The sequence below is a fragment of the Equus przewalskii genome, chromosome 17 (genome assembly GCF_037783145.1).
Source record: "Equus przewalskii isolate Varuska chromosome 17, EquPr2, whole genome shotgun sequence".
Classification (NCBI taxonomy): domain Eukaryota; kingdom Metazoa; phylum Chordata; class Mammalia; order Perissodactyla; family Equidae; genus Equus; species Equus przewalskii.
This window is the reverse complement of record NC_091847.1, coordinates 67,256,262-67,276,767: the sequence shown is the minus strand read 5'-3', so window position 1 is coordinate 67,276,767 and position 20,506 is coordinate 67,256,262. Positions and strand designations below refer to the sequence as shown.

The 20,506-nt window shown below is 39.6% G+C and overlaps 1 protein-coding gene across 22 annotated transcripts in view; it reads right to left on the bottom strand.

The window, feature by feature from the left end:
• Positions 1-20,506, bottom strand: part of MYO1B (myosin IB) — a 180,822-nt gene that overhangs the window by 22,274 nt on the left and 138,042 nt on the right. For all 22 annotated transcript variants that reach the window (XM_070581690.1, XM_070581691.1, XM_070581671.1 and 19 more), the window contains 7 exons: positions 16,365-16,469; positions 13,792-13,854; positions 10,227-10,427; positions 8,838-9,064; positions 6,138-6,338; positions 4,367-4,460; positions 3,099-3,248 (listed from right to left, as the gene is read on the bottom strand). In XM_070581690.1, coding sequence (XP_070437791.1) covers positions 3,099-3,248; positions 4,367-4,460; positions 6,138-6,338; positions 8,838-9,064; positions 10,227-10,427; positions 13,792-13,854; positions 16,365-16,469 — 1,041 coding nt within the window. The remainder of the gene's footprint in view (positions 1-3,098; positions 3,249-4,366; positions 4,461-6,137; positions 6,339-8,837; positions 9,065-10,226; positions 10,428-13,791; positions 13,855-16,364; positions 16,470-20,506) is intronic.

Here is a 20,506-nt window from a genome sequence, read left to right as displayed (position 1 = left end):
TTACAGTTAATCCAATGTATGTTTCAAGTACGCTAAATGTAATTAATAATTTCTAAATGGCACACAACCACCATTAACATCTGTTCTTTGTACTATGCTTTATAATACAGGGTCTGACACACAGCAGATACTCACTAAGTGCCTACTGAATGAATACACACTGAGCTCTGCACCTGCCTTTGTGTTCCCTCTTCCGGCTGCCATGTCTCACCATGCTGCTGACTGGGTCAGCCTCTAACATCCCCCGTCCTCTCAGGTTTGCTGTTCTTACTCTGCCTCAAGCTAGGAAATCAGCTAACGAATTTAAGCAAACTTCTATCAATCCACTCAACTTTATTGAGCTCCTACTCTGCATGAAGTCCTTTAATAGAACTGTAAGGTCATAAACGTGAATCTGACTCCAGTCCTGCACTCAAGAGCTTGCAGTGGACACAAGTCCGCAGTGTAAAACAGAAACAGAGTCCTGGGAGGAGGAGAGCGTGGCAGGCAGCTTCAGAGGCAGCAGCAGTTATGTCCAGGTGAGGAAGGTTAAAGACGGTCCAGTGAGGCTCCAAGCAGAAGGCTCCAGGCCAAGTGTTGGCTCAGCCAGCTCAGTGCCCAGAGGCTTTTCTTACCTCTAGGGCTGATGCCTCAGAGCGTGGAGGCTGCTGGAACACTCCCTAGAAAAGTGACCTTTTACTGTATTTAATGCAGAAGAGTCACTGGAATGTGGGCATCTGCAATGAAATTTCACAGCATTTCAAACACAGTACTGAAGTCATGCTGTGACTCTGTGCAAGCCCTAGATTGCTCAGCTCCCTTCCTCTGAGGTGGGAGAGACGCCTTCCAGGATGCCAGGCTGCATTTTGGAAGATGAGAGGAAATGGGGGATGATGTTATCAACACATGAGCAGCAGAAGAGGATGCCAGAGAGAAAGATAAGGAGAACCCCGAGAGCTTGGACAAATCACTACCATCTCTGGGCCTCAGCTTCCTCATCTGTTAAATAAGGAGCTGGACAGTCTCTAAGGTTCCCCACAGAGTAATATTCCATGGCTGTAGATCGAACTACACCTACAATATCTGACCATCCCTTCTGACATTCATTTGACACCTCAATTTTTTTTTTAAATTCCTACAAGGCTTCAAAATACCTCTACCTCACTTTAAAATTCATCTCAAAGAGCCATGAAATATATCACAGAATATGGACTTTAAAAGAATCAGTAACTGAAATGAGCATTCGGAAAATCTTCGAGTTATTCAGTTCAGAGAAAATATTGGATTTAATCACTGGCTTGGATAACACGCTAGTTAACTGGTTGAGGTATATAGTTCAAATTCTGAAACAGATATAACACTAGAGCCAAATTAATACTTTTTCTAAAAATTGGGCTATTACTTGTTTTCATTCTAAAATTAATATTGCTCGTGACTCTCACCATCAAGAATTAACGACACATATGGTGACTTTTTTCCATCTTGAGATACGAAAGCTCTACATTGGGAGAGAGGGTGCAAAAAGCACTTGCTCTTCTTGGCTCTCTGTCTGTTTCTTCTCATCTTTCTGATGAAAGGCCCCTTCCAGAAGTTCCTTCTTGATCGTCTATCTAAAGGTATATCCTGTCTCCCCATTATTCTTTATCCCAGTTCTCTATTTCCTTTCTAGCACTTATTACAATCTGTAACTGCTCTGATTATTTATTTGTTTAAATGTATATTGTCCCTCACTAGATATAAACTCTGTGAGGTCAGGATTAGGTTGTTTTGTTCACTTTGCTATCCCCAGAGCCTGGCAGAGGAGGGGTTTCAAAAGTATCTGTAGAATTCAAGACAGATGAATTCAGCACACTTCCAACCTTGAATTTTCTTGAATGATCTCAAAATAAGAAATGATAAAAAGGGTTCCTTGAGGACTGACTTGTTGGTCTTCCCTTTCTCAGGCAAACAGAAAATAGAGCATTATGAATCTGCAGAAGCGCCAAGTACCATGGGCCACGTGCAGCCAGGCTCGTGACAACGGTCTTCCGTGCCTTTGCAGAACACGCAGGAATGAATCAATTTGTCGTTAACGTGGCTGGATAGGTTCGCACTTAAACACTTGTACTGTTAGTTCTACTCTTAACTAGAGGAAGCAACTTTAAAGATACTCTTAAAGATCAGGCAATTTTTCTTTAGCTTAATCATTTAAGTATCTCGTTAATTTCTAAAACTTGGAAATAATACACTAAAATGTACTACATGAGAATAGGTCAGCATAAATTATTTCCTGATTGTACACTGCCTGACAGCAAAACCTCTCCACGGCTGAGAAAGAGGAACAGCCTACAGGAGATTTGACTACTAATTTCATTCATTTTCCAACTCACTCTCTAGTGAAAAAGCACAGAATGAAAAAGCAACTGGAAGCAGTGTTCTTATCACCAAAATTTATTTTGTGAGAATGCAACTCAAGATCGAGTCTGAGGGCAAACCTTGAGGTTTTCCTTCAAAGCTGTGTGATGCCTCCAATGAAGTATCTATAATCAAGTGAGCATAGAAATTCCAAAAAGAATTCCATGTTAATTGAGTAACCATACTTTATTATTGAATCTTTTCCCATAGTTAATAGGGCTACATATCTGAGGACTAAAGGAAATCCAACCCTTCAACCAAACCCAGAATTCTACTAAAATGTGGCATTAGCTTTCTGGAATTAAAGCCATTCTCAGTGCTGCTATAGTAAACAGAGAACAGCCAATTATTTTGGAAAATTGACCCTCCGATAGCCAAAGGGTTAGATAACATTTTCTCTTCCAATCTGATGACCAAATTCAAGATGTAGATTGCCCACTGTGCACATCTATAGCAGTGGAACAGCGTCATGTACTAAACCTGAGCTTTGAAGTTGTCCCGGATTCAAACCCATCTCTGCCACTTCACAGCTGTGTGACGTGGGCATGTCCCTTAACAGCTCAATGCCTTAGTTTTCTCATCTTTAAAAAATGGACCAAAAAGTACAGCCATTTCACTGAAGTTGTTGGGAGGACTAAATATGTAAAAATTGGATACATAGTTAAGCACATAACAAATACTTGCAAATTCGCATTGTTATTACAGACAAAATGTCGGAGACTTACCGCGTATCTCCTGTACCAGGCAGCGATCACGATTTGGCTTTTTCTCATTAGCAGGAAGTGTGTGCGGCATTTCCACCCCCGATAAATCTTCTGAATGAGAGTGGCCAAGTCCTCTAGACGCTGCTTCCTCAGGTCTTCTAGTTTGAATAACTAATAAGAAATGATAGATGGATTTATCAAAAATCCACTCAAAACTCATGGCATACATGAAAGACATTCTCTGGAGGTACAATGTCAGGATGCTGGAGTCAATCGCAGGGAGAAAAAAAATGAGTAATTGTCTTAATTATACATGATACGGATAACAGCCCATGAGAAAACGATTTTGATGAATTCACACAAGATCCACAATTTAGATTATGGTCATTAGAATTTATGACAAATCAGAGAAGGGCTGGACTGAGCTTCGGTTTACCTACACACTATGTACAAGGATGCAATTATTAATGGAAGGACGATGCCGGCAAAGTTTCTCTCTTAAACAATTTAAACACTTTCCAAATACTCTAAATTTCGAAATTACCAATCAATTGCTATGCTAATTAAACTTCATGCTAGTCTAATCACTTATAAAAAGACTCCCTTGGAGTTCTACTAAGTAGAATTTTAAGTGTTCTTTTTAACTTTAAAAAAATTTTCACTTGAGGGGGCCAGCCCGTTGGCACAGCAGTTAAGTTTACATGTTCTGCTTTGGCGGCCTAGGGTTCACCGGTTCAGATCCTGGGTGCGGACACAGTACCACATGGCAAGCCATGCTGTTGGTAGACGTCCCACATATACAGTGGAGGAAGATGGGCAAGGGTGTTAGCTCAGGGCCAGTCTTCCTCAGCAAAAAGAAGAGAATTGGCAGCAGACATTAGCTCAGGGCTTCCTCAAAAAAAAAAATTTTAACGAGTGGCCTCATGTACCTCTAAATAATTGGGCCGTCTTTCCTAAAATTATTGTATAATTCAGGTATGACAAATTCAGACTGAATTTACCTCCAATTCCTATCAATTAGAGAGGTTTTATTGTTGTATTAACAGTTTCTTTATGATTTCTTAAGTGCAGAACGATCTATCAGTTCAAAGATTTTGATGTTTCATAGAAAATATATATGGTCTTCCACTACCCCTTACTTGCCCATCCTCTTGGATATCTACAGATAAACACAAGAACGTGGCATTCTTGGTAGCATCCCGTGTAACGTTATGAAGTTAAACATCCTTTAAGAACTTGCCTATATGGTTATAACATAAGTTCAGGGTGTAAAGGTTTCGATTACATACTGTTCTTGGGTTTCGGATGAATATCTTTGATCTACCAAAGGAGTATTCTTCCACAGGAATCTCTAATTCATTAAACAGAACCTCCACACCAGTCCTATAAAAATAAATAAAAACAATCAGTTTTCTGAATTACAAAAATAGTTTATCTTATCCTAAATCATGATATCAGGTTCTTAGTAGTATAAAAAATAATAGCTTCAGTTCCAAGTGTAATTGCTCTTTCAGTTAGCATCCTTCTATCAAAGAATTTTCAAACTGAATTCCACAAATTAAACCAAATCCAGGAGATGCTAAAAAAGTAAATTTGGGTTCAGGACTACGTCATCGAAGAAAATGTGGTATTAAAGCCAATTTCTTGATTTTCATTAGCAGAGGCAATACTTGTCTCAAATATACCTGTAACGATATACCAACCAGGACCAAGAGGGAGTGCAAGAAACTCAGAACTATTTTGAACCTACTCAGTCAATTCTTGAAAATGTTTTCAACATTGCTCCTGCCCCTTAGAGTGTGGGCAGGGCCTGAGCGAGCGCTAAGTGCCAGACCAATGGGGTGTAAAGGAATGTGGGCCTTACGTGGCGGGAGCAAGGCCTGGACTTGGCTCTGACCTCTCCATCCTGGACCCTGGTTTTGACATCCGTCTTTAAAACTAAATTTCACCCCACTAACCTGTGGGACTAGGTGCCAGGAATGGAGTAAATCCATGTTCTGTGTATTATGATATACACAGATCACAATATCCTGGAAATTAGTGGTGAGGATTGAAAGAGTACCCAGATCCTACATTATTTGGGTATTGAATGATACATCCGAGACCACACTGTATGCCTGGAGTTTCTATATCTTCTCGTAATATGTGGTGTGTGTCTAATACTGTTGATGTTCCTGTGAAAGGCCAGGTCCAGCAAGAATGCGGAGGCAACACAGTACAGTGACATGACAATCCCAAAGTTCCCGCCTAGGCTTGTAAAAGAGGCATGCCGGCCCTCCTGTAGTAGTCAGGAGAGAGGTTCCACAGCCCGCAAAGAAGGGGCAACCTCTCTGACTGGGGAGAGCAGAAGGAAGGTCACTGTACAAGCAAGGCCTGATTTTTCTTCTGCAGCGGCCCACCCACCAGCACACAAGTTCTCTCTGTGTGTGGAGAGCTCACAGGGGCTGTTCCACGGGATGGGCCTGCAGCGGTCCAGTGCTCTGCCTGGGCCTGGATGGGTGAGTGCATCTCAGGGCAGGTGAGCTAAAAGCCGTATGGCCTCAGGTCCAAGCCATATTCTCCAAACCAGCTTCACTAGCAGTAACACTGACACTTTGAACCCCATCTGCTCAGGTATCAGCTTGTCATTTGGTGCAGACCTGGGCGACTCTCGCTGGGGTTAATTCCCCAGGGTAAACACGACAAGCTGAGAGAAAAGCAAAAGCTGAGAGAAGGGATCCAAGATGGCTCTAACGCTACCCTTTTATGAATTCCATCAATTACAAATCAATTACAAGTTGCCTCCAACTAACTTGCCATGGGCATATTTTTAAAATTCTATTACAGACAAGTTCCAAATATGGGTTTGATAAGCCCTGTTTCGACCTTAAAGAAAATCGAGACCTCTATAATTAATCAAGAATTGGCACAAAAGGGTATCCTGATGGAAGAGCGTCCAAAACTGAGGTTACATCCAATTTTTCAGAGAATTCTGTTTTGCCTAACAGCATGTGAAGGAAACAACACGCTATTTGTATGCTTTAAAAATTCATTATTAAATATAATCAGTGAATTTCTTACCTTGCTGGTCCTTTCCAATGAGGCCACGTTTGTTTACAAAGCATCTTGTATCTTTCTAGGCAAGGTTCATAGGCCTGTCTGAAGGCGTAGCCGGCCCTTCTCACCCGGACGTTCTCCAAAAGACCCAGGTACCTGATCTGATGACATACTAGAGCCTCGTTGAAGATGTGTGCTGCTTTTTTATCATTTGGTTTGATACACCTAAAAGATTATGAAAATTTTAGGTTTTAAACTCTGTCTGCATCCATGTTTTACAAAGTACTATATATAATTACTTCACAGTGAAATAATGATTTATTACTCTTGGGAAATCTAGTCATTTCTTTTGAAATTATTTCAAGTCATTTTACAATAACCTAAAACTAACACAACACTACATACACAGCAATAAAAAAAGGATAAATTAAAACATACAATAATATGGATAAATACACTGCCATTTTGTTGAGTGAAAGAACTCTGACATAAAAGAGTACATATTTTATGATCCCATTTTATGAAGTTCAAACAAAACTTCAATCTATGCTCAGAAATCAGTAATGCTGTTACCTCTGGGGAGAGGTAGGGTGGAGACTGATAGAGGCGGGGTACGAGGGAACCTTTTGGGATGATGGAAACGTTTTATATCTTGGTCTGGATGGGGGTACACGAGTGTATACACATGTAAAAATTCAACAAGCTGTAATTAAGAGTCCTGGAATGTACTGTATTTTATGCATATTATATACCTCAACGAAAAGATTAAAAACATTGCTATCTCCCCATATCCCTGTATCTCCCTTTTTAATAGGGCACTTTGCTGCCCTGGGAAAGACTATATTTCCCAGCCTCCTTTGCAAGTAGATGTGGCCATGTGACTGAAATTCTGATCACTAGGATCAGAATTCGTATGCCACTTCTGGGTGTGTCCTTAAAAGGAAGGGACTTGCTCTCCCCTTGTTCTTCTCCCACTAACTGTGGGCTGAGACTGTTGACATGGTAGAGAGCCCTCTCTGACCATATAGATGAGGGAAATACCCTGGAAACACCAGAGCCACAAAACAGAAGGAGTTGCTCTATCAGCCTTGGAGTCCTTACACTTAGAAGCTATATAAAAAATAAATGTCAATCTTCTTTAAGCCAATTTTGGATCTTCAGCAATCTCTGTGTCTTAATTAATACATTGTTAAACATTTATGGTTCCATCTGCCTAATTACAACTGTCAAATAAATTCCACACACATATATAATATGTGGACAGTTAAATCTTATTTGGCCTTGGAGGTTTTATGCTTTTTCTTTTTTTACAAACAAATCAGTAGAACAGACTAGTGAGTTTTCCACCTAGTCTGACACCTAGACCCCTGCACATACATTCAACTGATTTTCAATAAAAGCATCAGGGCAACTGAATGAAAAACAGAGATTTTTTTTTTCTTTTCAATATATGGTGCTGAAGCAACAGGACATCTATATAGAAAAAAATAGATCTTAATATGAAATCTGAAACTACAAAGATTCTAGAAAAAAAATACGACAATATATTCACAACCTTGGAGTTTATTAAGACGTCTTAGAGATGCCTTAAACTACTCAAGGGAAGGAGAATGAAGGAATTTCTGGGGTGGCATAACGTCCCATGACCTCACCTGGGTGGCGGTTACCAAAATGAATACAACAGTGAAAAGTAAGAGTGGTTCCCCTAGGATCTGTGCGTATCACTTCACGTAAAGCATACCTCAATAAAGTATAGTTAAATAATAATTTTTTTTAAATTCTACTTAATTGAGAATAACAAAAGCAACTGATCATAGAAAGTTTCATGGTTTTTTTTTTTTTTGTGAAACTAGGATCTTTACCTAATATATGTTCTAACTTGAATGCAATCAAACCAGGGGATTTTGCTATTTACATCTGTTACTAATATAAATATTAGGTAAACAAGCCAAACACAAAAACATTCTTCACTCTAGTTTCCTTATAACTGAGTTTTCAAAGACAATGAGAGAAGGTATGTGTGGGTGTGTGTGCTACAGGAAATCTGACCTGTTAGAAACACACCTTCTATTTCTAGTTCAACAAATACACACTGCAAACTCTAATCCTAGCTGGTCTTTACTGAATCGTGAGATGGTCATATCCAAGATGCCCTAGACATAGAAAAAAGAGAGCAGATGCTTTTTAAGCAGTTTTATTGCTTTGAAAAAATTCAGATTGTTTTAGGAATCGTTACTTTCTCTGGGCCTTTAACTCTCACAGGAAAGAAAGAGGGACATTTTCCCTTACACCAGAGTTGTAACGAAAGCCCCCACTTGCTGCAATGCCGTGCTCTAAGTTAAAATAAAAAGAATCCAACAAGAGTTTCATGCAAAACTTTTACTAGAAAAAAAATTTACATCGTGTTTCTTAATTTCCCATGAAAAAAAAATACACAAATTTGAGAACTCCTATGTGCCGACAACCCAATTTCATTAAGTATCTGTTCCCCTCCCCTGCCACATGTTCTTTTGCCCTTTTTTAAATTCCTTATTTTGGGGGAGGGAGGGCACTGGAGAATTTTTTAAGCAAACAGAAGATACCATCTTATTTGACCTGTAAGTACCTAGTTATCCTCTGCTTGGGCTACACTCAGATTTAAGCAAACAGGAAAATGATCTTATGACCTTCCTTGAGAATGCCTTCATAATCACACTGTCAAAAGAATTTGATGCGCCAGAATACCTAATATAGTTTGGATTCTTGGTCTGCAGGTTTTTCATCAGAGTGGCCACGGATGCCTTGAACTGGGAGCCTGCTGTAGGAGGCCTTTTCAGGTTGATCTTGGCAGGGTTCCCTTCGGGGAACAAAGACTTGATGAGGGCATGGCCGGCCTTCCACATGGCTTGGGACAGGTCTCGATAGAGAAGGTCGTTGTTTTTGTCAACAAATCCTTCCACCTGGTACAGCACCTATGAACAGCACAGAGGACTCAACTGCTGACACACCGGATGCTAGAACATCATACAACTGTTAAAAATATTCCAAGACCATCGATGGGGTAGCCGCTTCTTTCGGCATCAAAAAATCCCCAACATGTTAGTCGCATTCAAATACCGAATTAGCCTCTAAGTTTAAATTCCATCTGTCTAAATCACAGAAGAGTCCAAAATAAGTTACCCTTCAGGATTTGCAAAGATAAACTCCAAAAAGGTTATCATAACATTTTCAAAGGATTTGAGGGTTTTTCTGGTGTTTGAGCATATTTTTGAGGTTTTACTTTTATTTTTTTAGTTCACATGTGCCAATTCTAGTCTGTTTAAGAGCAGACAGGGGAAAAGAGAGATAACACTGATATTTTCATAGACATTGTAAGCCAACAGAGTTTAGGTAAATTATCTTTTAATGACACAGATTAATGCAAATAATAACATAGTAACAAGCTCCAACATTCTGAAATTAAAGGTAATCCAGATTCTATATACTTAACTTTTACTAAATACATAATTAAGAATTTTTTTCCCTTTGAAGTTTGCAACCTTATTTATAAGAAAGGAGGCACTAACTGTAATTAATAATCTTTTAGGATTCTAAAAAATTATTGCCAAAACTGTTTTAAAATTATCTTTATATAATAGAGGACAAAAAATTAATTCCCCCAAATAGTGAGCAAATGAATAAGTGAATTTTTACAAAAAAGAAAATATTTTCCCTAGTGTCATTTCCAAATCTCAATCTCAGAATTCACTATTTCTGCTGAACGGTTTGTGTGTTTACACCCTTATTGTTAAGTCTTTAGTGACTCCTAATTTTTACTGGCAAATATCCTTTATTAGTGTTGATAGATTTTTTAATAAGATAGCTTAGAGCTTGAAAATAGTAAAATCGATTTTTAAAATACATTCAAACTCTTTCATTAAGACTACTAGCTTTCCTTTCATCTCTGAGTACTAAGGAGATTTTGCTCAACTTAGTCCAGATTCTATTGCTATGAAACATTTATTGTTTCTACTATTTTAGCAGCTCAGTTCATCCTCACAAGTTGGCACTGGTCAGAACGCCCATCTCCGAGGCATGGTCTCCTCAAGGGAATAACTCTGCAGGCCCAGCCGGGTGCTCACAGCTCCCCCATACCTTGCCGGCATAATGCTGAATTCTGAAACAGCTGTGGGGCAGGGACGTGTCATTGAGGAACCGAGAACACTTGCTCATCCTGCTCTCGAAGTGCTGGTGGGTGGCACAGACTTGGTTGAGCTTCTCTAAGAAGGTCTCATCGGTGACCGTGCCAGGCCTCAGGCACTCCTCATCCAGCATGGCCAGGATTCCATTTGTGTTCTGGGAGAAGGGAAGTAAAAAGGTTTCCTTCCTTCCTCACTGTATTGTTTTAATAATTATTCCTAATGACACCATCAAACACAATCAACTTATTCACAAGAAAATTCTGTTCAGTTACAAGGAAAAAGCAGAGAATCAAAACAAATAACAAAAAGCCACAGAAGTCAGCTCTCTTTCAAAGTGTCCCAGGTGTGTGTAGGGAGGGTGGGAGTAGGGTAGGGGTGGGAGTGTATCAGTCTCTCCCTCCCCGACTCTGTTCCCCCCACAGAACAGAACTTAGAGTCACCTCAGCCATCTTAGCTGGTTGATGACTCCAATTTGCATTGTTAGAAAAAGGTAACTTAGACCTCAAAGATTCAAACACAAATCTAAAAAGTCAGAAACAAAGTGACAGTGCAGTCTCTCCAACATATGGTCATAAATCACAAAGCACAGTCTTCTAAGGCCATTATTTGATTCATAGCTTGAGAGGGAAATTGGTTTCAGATGTTTTCAAATTGCTCATGTGTTCAAAATAAAGTTTATTTTCTAGGGAAAAAAATGATGTGATTTGGGATGCTGCTTTTAATGATCAATGCAATCAAGCTGTGTTTCAAGAATATCTGTTTAGAATAAAATCCTTCTTCTATATAAAATTTCGAAATGGATGTTAAACATGAGTGAGAATTTATTTCTTGTGTAGTCAGACCCTGGGATCATACTTATCCTAAGAGCAGTCAGCCCAATTAAACTGAATCAAAAATCAGGAATCTTCCAGTTTGCTACATAAAGGCTGTTATTCCTTTGATTTCCCCTCTGGGCCCATATGTCTCCATTCCACAGAGAACCATCCACTCCACTGACCAGCAACCTCACCACAGCCACCAAGGCACAGCCTCAGTTCCTCTCCCCTTCTCCTCACAAGGCCGTGACATCCTTGACAAGCATTTATTCACTCCACACAAAACCCAGGGGAAGTGTGGGCTCTCAGGAACCAAGTGTGTTCATAACAGTCCAAGAATAGACATTATTGTTAAGTGATGCTGGAAGGAAACACTTCCTTTATGTCCCCAGGCCCCTGCGTGGACATGAGTTTCTTCCATCACATATGCAAGGGGATGTCGGGCTGAGACAATACAGTTAGACTAACACAATCCAGTTAAATTACCCCTATTTTTTTTTCCTTCTTAAAGGGAAATAATTAAGTGCAATATTATGTTTACGAAGGAAAACGTGCTAGTCGTGACTGCTGAAAGTTAAAATTCCCACAGCAAATTACCTTGGTCCAAAAATTTACCAGGAAAAGTTTTCAGGAAATCCACTGATTTTCTGGATTTTAGACTAGAGTTTTGGATCGCTTAGGTGAAATATTAGTGTTCACATTCCAACAGCGTTCAGATTTTTCAAAACAAAGTTTATTTTTTAAATGGAAAATCGTAATGCTTGAGAATAGTTTTTAACAATCGATTTAATCAAAGATGTGGCTTTCAGTAATACTATCTTGAATACCAAGGGAAAAGATACTGCCTAATGACATAACTTCCGAAAGGATTTGTTAAAGGTACATAAATAGAAAGTGATGTGCTGGACATTTAGAGCCTGTAAGGGCTTTCCGGAACCAGCACTCACTCACCACTGACAGCTCAAAAGGCTGTGGGACAATAAAGTGTACACATTGTTTCAAATAACACTGTTATCAAGGCCAGGAATGTTAATAATCCTAAGCATAAAGCAAGTTTCCAGAGTTTCACACACAAATCAGTCTTCCCGCAATCAATTCATTTCCAGTAAACTACAGAGTATGATGTAAAAACAAAAATCTTAGACTCAGAAAGGTTACTGTAAATTATCCAGTGGTTTTCCACACTTGAAGCCTTTTCACATACGTACACACGAACTTGGGTCACCTGAAAAGTCCCATGGCCCTTGGCCACCTGCAAAGTCACACATACAATGTCCCCTGCATACATTCTCTGAACCAGTGGTAAGTCTGTATCTGAGCCTCTTCTGGGGTCCTACTTAATTCAGCTCCTGAGGCTGTCCCTTTCTCTTAACTTGAACAGCATAGTTTTTTGTTGTTTTAACTTTTTTAAATTTTTTTCCAGCTTTACTGAGATATAATTGACATATAACACTGTGTAAGTTTAAGGCGTACAACATGTTGACTTGATACACTTACATACTGCGAAATGATTACCACCAGAGCCACAGCAGTGGGCTGACACCTCTATCACGTCACACAATTACCACTTCTTTTTGTGGTGAGAACACTTCAGATCTACTCTCTTAGCAACTTTCAAGTATATAATACAGTATTGTTAACTACAGTCACTGTGCTGTACAGTACATCCCCAGAACTTAGTCCTTTTCAAGCTAGAAGTCTATGCCCTGTGACCAACATCTCCCCTTCTCCCCATCCCCCCAGGCCCTAGCAACTACCATTCTCCTCTCTCCATTTCTATGAGTTGGGCTTTTTCAGATTCCACATAGTAATGATATCATACAGTATTTGTCTTTCTCTGTCTGGCTTATTTCTCTTAGCATAATTCCTTCAAGGTCTATCTATGTTGTCGTAAATGACAGGATTTCCTTCTTTCTCATGGCTGAATAATATTCATTCATACACACATACACACACACACGTCGTTTTTTATCCATTCATCCACAGACGAACACTTAGGTTGCCTCCATATCTTAGTTATTATGAATAATGTTGCAATGAATCTGGGAGTGCAGATGTCTCTTCAAGATCCCGATTCCATTTCCTTTGGATATAAACCCAAAAGCAGGATTGCTGTATCATATGATTGTTCTATTTTTAATTTTTTGAGGAACCTCCATACTGTCTTCCATAGCTGCTGCACCAACTTACATTCCCACCAACAGTGCACAACGGTTCCCTTTTCTCCACATCCTCGCCAACAATTATCTTTCTGATAATAACCATTGAGCAGTATGTTAAGAGGTCACTAAATCGTTAGAAATGAAATGGGTATTTTGATTTGGTAGAAACCTTTAAAGCTGCTCCGAGCCTCCTCTGATCAGTGCTCACACTCCAGGAGCCGTGGACTGGAGCTGGGCTCCCAACACACAAGAAAGGCTGGTGCATCTAAGGGCAGTAATGAATGGGCAGTAATGACACAGCACAGGATGAGTATGGGGGATCCAGGCTAAGTATCAAAATGTCCAGCTGTCTTCGTATGTGTTCAAGAACTGTGTATGGTCCCTTAGGACTACAACCAAGTCTCCAGAACTCTGCAGTTCCCTAAGAAAAGTGTTAAAACAGTGAAAATATTAAAGCTTCACAATGAAGGCAGTGAGATCATTCATAAGGAGTGAATTACACTACTAAGAAATTCTTTAGAAAACTGTACCTAATACTCACATTTTCTATTAGGTCACAGATGATAGCATTATTGAAGTAATCAATGTGCATCCATTCTATGTCCTGAGAAACAAAACAGAACAAAATCAAAGTCCATATGATGATGCCACAACACCACCATCCATAAAACAGATTTTGCCCATCTTATCATATTTCACTTCCTCTCTGAACATTTCCTTTATAAAGTCAGTGCTGCAAATGTCATCTTCCGGTTCCCAAAACTTTCTCAGTGCAGCAGTCCACCACTGACATGATCTGATTGAAACGAGCGCCCTTGACCTGTCCTGAGACTGCCTCCCATTCCACTCTCCCATCTGTGGCAATTTCCCATGCACTTCACTGGGCCTGGGCCAAATATTTACTCGACAGGCCCATGGGTCAATATTACTTTGTGTATATTTACAGTGTTTATAAGGAAATAAGTCAGAACTTGATCCCAGGAATCTAAAGCCTAGATTTTTCTGTTCTTAATTTGTAATCACAAGGAAAAAATTAATTTTAGAGTCAACCCCATGTTGTAGGACAGTTAACTTTTTTCAAGTGTGAAAAATAGCCCAGTGCTCAGACAAAATACTTTCAACATAAGGAAAGACAAAAACCTATCCACTGGTTCTAACGCTACCAACAAAGCCAAATCTGGGAGGCCAAATGTAATCATTCTGCATCTGCTTACACTCTGCCCATCAGTGTAAACATTTATTTTTCTTCTAAGGGGAAGAAATTGAATTCGTACAGCAAGCTAGGGATCTTCCTATATATTCTTAGAAGTGTTTTAGACAATCTGTACAAACTGTTTTAAGTTAGAGATCAAAGTCTGGGTATTCTCTTTATGATGAGACGACAGGAAGAGAATTAATCTGGCTTTTAGGATGTTTATGTTACCAAAAGGTGCCAGACAAATAGAAGACATTTCTAAATGATCATTCTAAAAGAAAAATGAAATATTTACGATTTAGCTTTCAAGTAAATGGATTATTTTACTAAGTCACTGGGAATAATCATCACATTAGAAAAATCTATACTAAGAGACCACCAAAAAAGGAGGTTTCAGTGTCCTTAATGACTTAAAATGACATCATAGAAATGAAGACAGGGCCAGCCCCGGTGGCCTAGTGGTTAAGTTCAGCACACTCCACTTTGGCAGCCTGGATTTGGTTCCTGCAAGCTGACCTACACTGCTCTGTTAGAAGCCATGCTGTGCTGGCAGCCCACATACTGAAAAATAGAGGAAATTGGCATGGATGTTAGCTCAGGCTGAATCTTCCTCAGCAAAGAAAAAAAAAAAGAAATGAAGAAAAATATGTAATGTCATTACTAAAATATTAAAACAAATAAATGAAAAGGAAATAAAAATACAGATACAAGAAAATAATTTCTCCTTTTTATTTTTTCTGAAGTAAATAATTTTATACTTAGAGAAAGACTGGCTATTTAAAAAAATGAAAGGGTGAAAACCAAGTGCGTGTTTTACAATTAGGGTTGAAAGGCTTTTGCAAACATTACTTCTGATTATTTTTAAATTACATTAAGTGAGAGTCCATACATGGCACTAGGACAATACCTGGCATACAGCACTCAACAAATGTTACCTGTTTTTATTAGAAAATCAGTGCTTTTCAAGATTGAACAAAGTCTTAAAATATTTTCAAATTTATATACAGCAATACTGACTTTTTTGGTAGACCATTCTCTAAGTTTTGGCAAATGCATCACATCATGTGACCACCACCATAATTAGCCCCCCCAAATTCCCTCGTGTTGCCCTTTATAGTCATGCTCTCTGACGACTCCTGTCCCCTGGCAATTGCTGACTGTTCCCTGTCTCTATCACTTTGCCTCTATAGTTTTGCCTTTTCTAGAAAGATAAAGAGATGGGATCACACAGTATGTAGTCTTCTGAGTCTGGCTTCTTTCATCTAGGTTAATGCATTTGAGATTCCTTCATGTCACTGCGTGTCTCAACTGTCTGCTCCTTTTTATTGCTGAGAAGTAGGCCCTTGTAGGGATGGACCACAGCTGTTTGTGCATTCATCACAGACCATTTTATTAACACACTATTATTTTACATCATTGCACTGGAATCCAGTGAGACTCAAGTCAGTCAACTGATATTTACTGAGCACCTACTATGTGGCAGGCATTGTTCTGGGCACTAGCAGCAGAGCAGTAAAGAAAATCTCAGTTAGCTTAAATGTCATGCCAAAGAAATTTTTTTTTTTTTAAAGATTTTATTTTTTTCCCTTTTCTCCCCAAAGCCCCCCGGTACATAGTTGTATATTCTTCTTTGTGGGTCCTTCTAGTTGTGGCATGTGGGAGGCTGCCTCAGCGTGGCTTGATGAGCAGTGCCATGTCCGCAGCCAGGACTCGAACCAATGAAACACTGGGCCGCCTGCAGTGGAGCACGTGAACCCAACCACTCAGCCACGGGGCCAGCCCCATGCCAAAGAAATTTTTAAAAGACAGAATATGGCTAAACTTAGATAAATCTGATTTTAGGGTCACGTTTACATAGTCTGAATCCAGGATTTGTATTTGAGTAAAAAGGAACATTTAAAAGAATATTTCAACATTACCTCCCGTATATACTCCTCCTGCTCTTCTTTAAGAGTAAGTTCAATGAAGATTTGTTGCAGCTTTTCATTACAATAGTTAATAATAAACTGCTCAAAGCTGTTGTCCTGTATGGGGAAAAATGAAAACAGCCTTATAAACCAAGCCATTAGCTCTTCCATAACGGGGGCACTCTAACATCTCAGTCCACAAGAGACGCCACCCACTGCCTATCCGATTCAACTGTGGCCCAGCACACAGCTGCTGGGTCAGAGGCTCAAACATCACAGGCACTTGAGAAACGATTCACGAGATAAGTGAATGAATGAGGAGCACAGAAATTATACAGTATTTGAAGGATGAAGATGTTTAGTTGACAAGGAAGCACCCCACACATGGTAAAAAATAAAAAATACATACATTTCCCCCGAAAGATCAGAAAACAAAGAGTGAGATCTACAATCTCTGTCACCCAAGTCCTCATGCTTTCATTCCCAGGTAAAACTTTGGAGCTCAAGACAGTCTTCCTGACCTGATCCTCTTCCCGAACCCGGGGTCAGATCCCTCATTCTGACTCTTACACACTAGCACTTTTAAAAATCATGCTCTATGTACATATGTGTGTATATAAGCATACACATGTATTGATTAGTTCACACTTATCTGTCTCACTAGCCTGTACATTCCTAAGGGCAACGTCGACCCTGTGTCTCTTTTGTCCACCGCTGTAAGCCCATGCCTTACCCAGCACCTCACCCCTAGTAAGCGCTCTGTATGTATCTGATGAGTGAAGGAATGGATGAGGGGCCTACAAAATGGAGACCCAAGGGAATCAGCACATCGAATTCATCTCCCTCACTAGAAACGCTCTCTCTCTTCTCAGAAGGCTCACATTTATTCCTCTTATGATTCTCAGCAGTTTCTCCTTCACATTAGAGTGATCTCCTACAAACTCCGATGGAAGATCCAGGCCTGCATCGTTTCTGAACAACGCACAGGGCTTAATGCATTTTTGTACATACTGAGGACGGAAAATGCACGTCTGCTAAATGAATGCACTTCACCAAGAGCCACAGCATCCAGGAACAGGCAGATCTGGTCATAAACTAGCTATTTTCACCTCTATCCTTCCTTTGTGCAGGGAAAGAAATGGTGGCATTGGGAGCAAGGGACGCTACGACCCCACCACTGATAAACCTGACTCTTTTCCCACTGAGGTGGCCAGCCCTGGCCTAGTGAGCTAGGAGGGTCCCCATGTAACGGCAGAACCGAAGCTCACAACTCCCTGAGAATACAGAGACTGGCCTTCAAGCCTCTCCATAAATGAAGAAAGCAAACCATCAACTTTGGTCCTACCTAGGACAAATTTAAAAATGATACTTATAATGTAGCATCTGACCACATTCTTTCCTGGAGGTCAGCGAAGGAGTTCTAATCACCAGTGATAAACTAATCTGAGGAAACTTTTGACTCTAAACTATAAATGACACATTGACACTGTCACTGACTGATCTTTTAACATTAAATGTAGTCAAGGATAAAAGCTGTTGTTGTTGTTTTTAATCCTGAAATTTCTTACTAAAGGGCATACATTTATTTTCAATACTTTTGACAAACCTAGTCTTAGACACAAAGGACAGTCCCCAGTACTCATTTTCACACAAAAGTTTTAAAAACCATGTGCTCTAATCCTAAGAGCTTAACAATTTTGATTAAATGTTGAATTCAATCTGGTATAAATGCCTTATTATTATTATAATCAGCATAAGGCCATTTCATCTTTGACAAAGTCTGGTTGTCTTGGTTTGGTAAAATAGATCCTTATATAATCTACTACCGCAAATGAAAAACATAATAAAATTAAAATTTTAATGGTTTGTATGAGCAGATCTTTGGTTTTGTTAGAAAACAAATTCATGGAGTAAATCTTCTCTCTAATTTAATAAGTCTGTGCCCATGGAGCTATTTAAACAAAATTATGTTAAATCTTCAAACAGCCACTAATGAGGAGCAGGCAGGGGAAAGCAACTAGCGTCCGCAGACATATTATGTGACTTGAACAGCTTGAACAGGACTATGAAACACACACAAGCAGATCAGAAACCAGAGGCGAAGCTTCACAGTTATAACACAACTTAAGAAGTTAGAGCTAAATTAATTTTCCCTATAATTTTTAAAAATTCCTCTGTGAATTCTACACTTCATATCCACACAGTTAATCAATGGCCATTTACTGCAAAATTCACACAGCTGGAGAAGCTATTCACACAGGAGCATGCAACAGACCGTCACTGCAAACAGTTCATACTTACTGCATTCTGGTGCAGAAAGGGACAGATTACACAAAATGCAGTCAGTTCTTAATTTGCAATAAACTTCTAAAAGTAAACACTCATCTGATAGTTACTCATTGGTGGAAATGACAGATTTTACCATTCACGCTGTATTTCTGACTGGCATAAAACTTTAGATCAAACACGTGTCTGATCAATTCACAAGACAGGGTCACGATACCTACACATGCTGTCTGAATTGTGGTTCTGCTAGGTGAGAGCTATTCAGGATAAAAACTGTGCGACTGAAATAATGATACACCACGTAATTTGCTTCAAGTCCTTAAGGCTTCAGAATCTAATGTTTCTAACCCTAAATTATCAGGAAAAATAAAACGTGTATGACACATCCACCTCAAGAGTCAGGGACAGAGGGAGTTGGCAGGTCACCGAAACAATGAAGAGATTCAGCAAGATCCAGAGCACCTCCCCGTTCCCATCACAGCAACCCACCCCTGTGCTATACGTGCTGTGTCTCCCCTTCAAACACAGACAAGGTGGTAAGGAAAGTATTCTGGAGACAGCCTAAGAACAGTAACCTTGACTCTCCGACCTTATCCTGCTGCTTAAAGAACAGAAACAAAAACAGAGTAACACAATTGTCAGGGCAGAAACCAGCTTACCTCCCCACAGAAATATCTCAACATCTTTTGCAAACACACTCCACAGCCTCCAAAACACGTCATGAATCGCCAGTGCAATCATTACTGCTGCAAACGCAGGCAATCACATTTCTTGTGATCTAAGTTTAGGCTGTTGACATTATCCAAATTTTGGGGAAATGGGACTTCACAAATCATTAAAAATAACTTGCAAAAATTTATAATTTGCAGAAAATTAAGGAACAGCCTGGTAACCATTTATACAGCTGCAACTTGCACAGGTCCAACGCATTTCTCCATCGATACAGGCGTTAACTATCAGCAGGTTTTCCCTCTGCCTTTTATAAAATAGCTAAACTGAGTCTAGGAACCATCACATGAATATGAAGGCCCCAAAGCAACTTGGTATTTGGATACTTTTTTGGTTTGTCAAGAACTGCATGGGTGGCCAGCGCAGGCACTCTCTCCCACGTGTCAGTTTCATGAATCAAAGCCCCGCACAGAGGAAGTGGGCAGGAGCTTGCTCCCATGAATGACTCACCTCCTCTCTCCAGTTTGCTACCCATGCTCCATGCAGCAAATTTTTCTCCATTCTCTAAGCCACATTTATCCTTAAAGACTGAGGGATAAAACTAAAACTTTTGGGAACATCTTCAAACAAGTAGATCCAAAATTTTCCATTATACAATCCCCTTGAACGAAGCTCAGAACAACCCCCACCCCCACCGGACTGCTCTAGAAAACACAGGTAAACAGCAGGGCGCCTGGGTTCTGTACTATTTTACACTGTATTTACCAAGTGTATTTTGGGGTAGTAAGTACTTACTATATTTAGAAGTATACAAAATACCAAAATTTGAAACTCTAGGGCTTCTTTCAAGAATTCTAGAGTTTGAGTAGACCCTTTCAACATCAAAGAAACAGGAAGTCATACTCTCAACAGAGTTTACAACTGGTTTATATTTATAAGTATCAATCATGAAGTTTCCACTTGGAATGAATTTGAAGGATGGATCAAAACTACTGGCCTGTTACTACACTTGTATATTCTCAGCAATAGAGGAGGCTAAAGAAGTCCTATACTCTTTAGGCAGATATTTAAATCTCATACTCTTTCAAAACAATAAATATTGAAAAGAATATGTAGAATAAAGGAGGAAGCTCTGTCACCTCCATCATTAGGATGGTGGGACAGCACGGGGTTTGCAGGTGAATATTATGTGTGGGGAA